The sequence below is a fragment of the Echinops telfairi genome, unplaced genomic scaffold, assembly GCF_000313985.2.
Source record: "Echinops telfairi isolate 266 unplaced genomic scaffold, ASM31398v2 ScPeMD7_10;HRSCAF=50, whole genome shotgun sequence".
NCBI classification, from domain to species: Eukaryota; Metazoa; Chordata; class Mammalia; order Afrosoricida; family Tenrecidae; genus Echinops; species Echinops telfairi.
The window spans coordinates 10,270,215-10,276,606 of record NW_022103907.1 but is presented as its reverse complement, the minus strand read 5'-3'; the positions used below and the strand labels follow the sequence as shown (position 1 = coordinate 10,276,606).

Sequence of the window (6,392 nt, the reverse complement as noted above, 5' to 3'; positions counted from 1 at the left end):
TGGGAGCAGGGAGGAAACATTTAGGAACTAGAGGAAAGTGGCTGTGTCGGGAAGGTGAGCATCATAGAATGCCAGTCTAATAGAAGAAAGTATTCTTGCGTTGAGGGAGTACTTGAGTGGAGGCCCAATGTCCTTCTGTCGAGCCGGACTTTTTGGTTAGCAGCCCAATCACAGCCACCGAGTGGATTCTGACTCAGTTCTGTCGCTGACACCAGACTTGCCCCCTGGCCTTCGCTCATCATCTCAGCTTGATGGGAACCCTGAGGCAGAAGGAAAGCCGGGGGTCGGGGAGAGGGAGTGGGGCTCACCTAGTCTGTTAGCCCAATGTCCATTTAGGGGGATGCAGCGTCTGCCACTGAGTTAGGGGACACTGTGGCTGGCAAGACCCTCATAAATCATCCAGTTCAGCCCCCTTCTTTACAGGCAACTGCACTTCCGGGGAGAGGTGAAGTGACCAACTTAAGGTCACAAGGCCGAGCCAGGGAAGAACTCAGATATCCTGTGCCCATCTCATTGGGCTTTCCATGCCACCCTGTCGTCAGAGGAGGCCACAGGGGAGGCATTAGCTTGTAGGGACCCCAAATGAAGGGAAACACACACACACACACACACACACACACACACACACACACACACTTCCCCGCAGTGCCCCAAATTAATAAGGACCCTGGCTGGGTTGGCAAAAGAATCCTTAGAAAGTGGATGGAGGACAAGCTCCAAGGTGAGATCTTTCCTGATTTGGTCCTCATACCAGAGAGTGTGGCGGGAAGTGGGTTGTTGTTGCTTGTGGGGGGGTGGGGAATAGTTTTTCCTTTCCTGACACATCTGCTCTTGAATCCATGTTCTCATCTGCACACAACACGATTCTCATGCCATTTCTCTTTTCCGTGCCATATGTATCACTTTATTTTCATACTGTGCTGTACCCTTCGGTGTACACAAGCTTCCAGAATGGCTATTTTTAATGCAAGGTAGCACATCCAGCTTTGAGCCGCAAATAAAACTGACCAGAGACAACTGGTCCTCCAACAAGGATTTCTTCCCCAGAGAGGCTGCTATCAGTCTGATGTCTTTAAAAAAATGACAGGCGTAAAAATGGCTGACATTTTGAAAACTAGAAAACAATGTCATATTTTTTTCTCCTAGTTCAAATCAAAATCCTCAAGGTAGATAATTTGACATTGAGAGTTAGCATTTTCAGCAATTGGTTATTTTTTATACATTAACTCTTTGGCTATCTACAGGGTCTGTAAACTAATCTATTAAATTTCCTCACCAGAATAATCTGTTAACTTTCTTCACTACAAAATGCTAAATGTGGTACTGGAATTTAGTTCTAAAAGGAAAAATATTCTCAGCTTCTAGGGAAACACCACCTTTTGTTTATTTTGATGTTTATCTCTCTTGATAACTCAAAAACCCACTACTAACGAGTTGGTTCCAACTCATAGTGACCCTATAGGACAGGGCAGAACTGCCCTTGTGGGTTTCTAAGGCTGTCTTCCACCTGCAAAGTGGTGGTTTTGAACTGCTGACCTTGTGATTATCAGCCCGATGTGCAACCACTACGCCAGCAGGGCTCCCTGGATGGTGTAAACAGTTTGCTCTCAACTCCTAACCTAAAACTGGTGGTTCAAACTCAACCGGCATCCCTGTGGAAAGAAAGTGTGGCCACCTGCTTCCCATGATGACAGCGAGCCAAGCCCACAGGTCATTCTCCTCTGTAACATGTGGGCCACCGTGAGTCAGAATCAACTTGAAGACGATGGGCTTGTTTTTTGATTGGTCATCAGTGAAAACAGCAGCTAGCCTGCTGCTCTGAGAGGCTCTTGGGAAACTCTGAAGGGGGATGGTTGATGTCATGGGCGGGCAGGCATGTTTTGCATTTTCAGGAGATGCTAATGCGCTGTAACTGCCACTCTGAGCCAAGCCATCAGCTTCTGTGGGAAGCTGCGGGTCTGAGGGGCAGGAGGGCGTCATCTCGTGTGTAATGGTCCTTTGGGGAAAGTGTCTCGGTGTATGCCATCATTTTTCTGCCCTCAAGGGTTCAAGAGTCACTTGTATTTGAGATTTATGATCGTTCTTTTGATTGGCAGCCCCCTGGTGTACGAATGTGGGCTGGTGGACACCTCTACCTGCCCTCTTGTGCTGGAATTCCAGCTGGTTCCATCTGGGCCAAGGCAGACTGGGATGATTACACCGTGGGTCATTTGCCACAGTCACTGGGACAGGAGAAATGACAGGCAGAAGCCCTGGGCTGGAGACTTGGAAGCGGTGTTGTGAGCCCGTTCAGGTCCCTGGTTCCTGAGGTGGGAACATTGACAGGACTCAGGAGAGACACACATCCCAAACTGCCTTCTTTCTCCTAAGGAGCGGCTGGGGGATGTGAACTTTGACCTTGTGGTGAGCAGTCCCACGCTTACCCAACAGCACCCCCAAAGCTTCCTTTCTGGTATTTAAACAACAAACCCCCCCATTGTCATCAAGCTGAATTCAACTCCTGGAGACCCCGCTAGGCAGAGTAGAACTGTCCCTTGTGGGTTTCCAAGACAGTAACTCTTTACAAGAGTAGAAAGCCACCTCTTTCTCCTCTGAGTGCTGGCAGCCCTGGTGGCGTAGTGGTTATGCGTTGGGCTGTGACCCCGTAAAGTTGCCCCACGGGGTCACTAGGAGTCATCATGGACTCAATGGCAGTAAGTTAACCTCGAGTGAGCAGCCCAATGGTAACCTAAGGCTGCATAGGAACCATAAGCACGATTCTAAATCACCTTCAAATTCTCTTTTCTTTGACTTACAAATTCCTCACGATACTGGTAGCAAGAGATTTTGTTCATAATCCTGCACCTGCCTGCATTATCTGCCAATATCTGTATAGCCATTTGGGGAAGAAACCTATTAATATCTGTAATAAGATCAATTCATACTCCCAAGCAGGAGAAAAGAAGGTTAAAACGGGATGTCAATCCAAGACCCCGATTTCCAGAAACAAAATAATAAATGAACGGAGACAGCCCGTGGCACAGAGAGCTGCTTGTCAAGCCACCCCTTCGCCATCCAGTCGTGCCCATTGCCTGGTGAACACCTCCAGTGCCGGCACAGAGGCCCGTGGTTATCTGGCCAATTGAAGCTTCCCATCTTTTGGCAGAGGGAGTGGACGCCAAAGAAAAGCGTCAGTGAACCCCCGGGGTTTCCTAGGCCTTTCATCTATAAATGGGATAACCCCTCAAACACATGTTCTCGTTTTTCCAGTCAGGGTCGAAAGGGGGCTGAACCTTGTCTGTCTGTAGATGAGAAAGTGTTGATTGGAGAGGGCAAGGCCTGGTCCAAGGCCATGCCGCGTGTTAGGCTCAGGGCTAGGATTTGAACCCAGTTCTCCTGATTCCCACGCAAAGAACTACTCTCTCTACCAAGCACGGGTGCAAACGCTTACACGTGTTGATTGGCCTGTCCTTTCCCTGCTGGTGCAGTGGTTAGGTACCTGGCCACTAACCAAAGGCCCGTGCTTCCTTCAAGTTCGCCAGCTGCTTTGAGAGAGAACGATGGGGCCATTTGGTCCCAGAAAGAGCACAGCCTAGGAAACTCCCTGGGACACTTCTTCTCTGACCTGTAGGGTCATATGGGTCAGAAAAAATCCGATGGGATTAAAAAATTTTTTTAAATAAAGGTCTCTAAGGGTTAGCATTGACCCTCTCGCTGGCCATGGGTTCTTTCTGGAAGTCTCAAAGGGCATCTAGCTCACTTCAGTTTCCTTGGCAGTAAGAAAGAACACTGGCCTGCGTCCCAGAGGGTGTGGTCGATTGCTTATGGTATGGAACCAAGGGAGCAACGCCTCTCGGGACGAACCACTTACCCGTACTGAACAACACCCATCAGCGGACCGGCAGGGCTGAGGTCCAGAGCGTGGGCAACGGCAGCTAGGAACTGCTTCTGGATCTGGAACCGGCGTTTGCCAATGCGCGAACTCCCATCGATAACAAACGACAGGTCAACCTTGCAGTCTGAGGAACGGACAAGGGCTCTGTTAGTCTCATTCTCTCCCATTGGATCCCGCTGGGCATTCACTCGCTCTTTTTGGTCTTCACCCAGACCCCGGCTGGCATTCCCATGGTCCCAGGTTCTTGGGCTAGCACTGGCTTCCAGGGCTGCGTTTGAATTCTCGGGATCAGCCACAAGGACAGGTTCCGGGCGCAGCCATCGCCCAGTCAAGCTCGGGAAGGTCAGAACATTTCCCGAGGCTTAGAGTCTTTGTGTGGATGCAGGGATGGGTGACACCACCAAGACAGAGACCCTGGCTCTTAGGGCCTTTTGCGATCGACCTTCTTTGGGATATGCTGGGTCTGGACAACGAGTCTGTGAGGCTAGTGCTGCCAAGCGGTGGGAACTGCAGAAGGCGAGCTCATCTTCCTCCTCCGTTTCCTGGGTGTGGACCCAAGGAGCCCCTCCACACCTGGCTTACACCATATCAGCACAGGTTGGTTGGCACTATCTTAGACCTCCCCCCTCCCCCCCCCTACCTTTCTTTTGAATTCGGTACTGTCGATAGCACTTGGCCCCATCTTCCAAGGGGTTTCTGGATCTCTGGGAATATGTGTTGGTTATGGTAGAAGGGGGAGTGGGGGAGTGTTGCACATTATCGTGAACCCTTTGAAGGCTAATAGGAAATATGGTCAGAAGAGAAAACAAGGGTGAGACTTTTCATGACTTCTGCTTCTTGACCTCATTTCATCTCTGTGTAAGAGCAAATGGATTAGTCAACATTAATCAGAAGACGTTCTTATCGGAAGCGGTCTATTTGATTCACAAGACCTAAGACAATGAATTATTTAACAGTTTCCACTTGAGAGGCAAACATATTTCAAAATAGCATTGCTTGGAGGAAAAAGCAGAGAGCCAAGTTAGAAATTTTGGGGCGGGGGTGAAAAAAGAGGCAGGTGGGCTCTCACAACCCTCAGGGAGTGGGGGTACAACCACCAGACAAGCCTGGATCTCCTACCCTGTCACCAGGTTGCCTCCCCCGCGTCGAAGCCCCCCCTTCTTCTCTTCCGCAGGCATTGCGCATGTGCAATTTGAGTTGACCCATTCCCAGGAGGAGCCATGGCCTCCTTAGGAAGGGGTGTTTTTTGTTTTTTTCCTTTAAGAAACAAAAGCTAGAGATGGACACGTGTTCACCAGGTTTTAGGCCAGAGAATTGCTGAGAATTATTTATTGATAAGAAATACTGCAGATTCGGTCGATTCAAGAGACGCGTCCCACCTGAGAAGGTGCTTTACTGCCTGGCAAAAGTGCGTGGCTTTGCAGCCCCTGGGAGATGGAGGGGCTGCCCGAGGTGCCCGGGGACCTAGCCGCTTCCCCTCCAGCTGCATTCAGGACACGTGTTTCTAACTGTGCTCCTCGGCAGATCTTGCAAGCTCCTAATTCTTCCTCCTCATTCTTTCCCCCCACCCCTCCCTTCCCCACAAACTCCCTATGCTCAGCATGACCCCTGAGATGGAGAGTGAACGAAGCAAATAAAATCCGGAAGTGCACTGTGAAGATGCCACGAAAAGATAAAGCTGACGAGAAGCAGCCCGTGGCGTCTCCGCAGAGGGCTGACTCCGCCAGGTGGTCCCTGGTTGTTCCCAGGCCCGGCTTGCCTTGTCAATTGCGCCCGGCAGGGGGCAGTGGTGCTCTTCGAGGCTAGCCGCCACCCAGCCCAGGTGGACCAGCCAGGTCTACGGTCTCTCCACCCAGATCTACAGAACCCGAGCTGCGTTTTAACAAGACCCAGGTGAGGGCGAGCCTGTGCGCGCGGAAGTTTGAGGGGCGCCGCTGCAGAGGGGCGTGCCCTCCAGATGTCAGCCCATTAGTGCATCGTGCCTTTAAAGAGGAAAACAACTTTTTGCTAGAGAACAATGTTAATTAGGGTAGGGGCCAAAGGGGATTGGGGGGGAAAAAGAAAAGATAACGGATGTTGTCGTTTCAGCTTGGGTCCTCACCGGCAGCGTCTTTTTCCCGGTGTTTCTTGAACTGTGTTTAGGATCCAGGCGTTCAATTCACGGCTAGCTTTTAAGACAGTGAAGTCTTCCTCGATTTGTGGAGCTCGCTTTTCTTCCTAGGCTGGTGGCTGCTGTGGGGGTCCCTGGGGCTCCCACCACCCACTCCACCCATCCCTTTTTCTCAGAATGCATTGACAACAATGGTCAGGGCAGGGGCCACTGAGGGGCAAACAGGCAGCTCTGAAGACAGCAGTGCCCCCCCTCCCCGCAGCCCAATGCTGAACTGAGCTACAAACGTTCCCCAGGACCTGTGTTTTCAGATCACAGAGGGGAGAGGACAGAACATGAGGAAGAATGGGTAAGGTGAAGGGCCAACAGGAATCAAGCTACCTAGTGTCTCAATGGCTTTGTTTTCCG

At 50.8% G+C, this 6,392-nt stretch overlaps 1 protein-coding gene across 1 annotated transcript in view; it reads right to left on the bottom strand.

Moving 5' to 3' along the window:
• The window catches only part of VIT (vitrin), a 147,609-nt gene that overhangs the window by 28,941 nt on the left and 112,276 nt on the right, over window positions 1-6,392 (bottom strand). Inside the window, exon 9 of the mRNA XM_045287027.1 lies at window positions 3,851-3,998. Within this exon, the coding sequence (XP_045142962.1) occupies window positions 3,851-3,998 (148 nt within the window). The remainder of the gene's footprint in view (window positions 1-3,850; window positions 3,999-6,392) is intronic.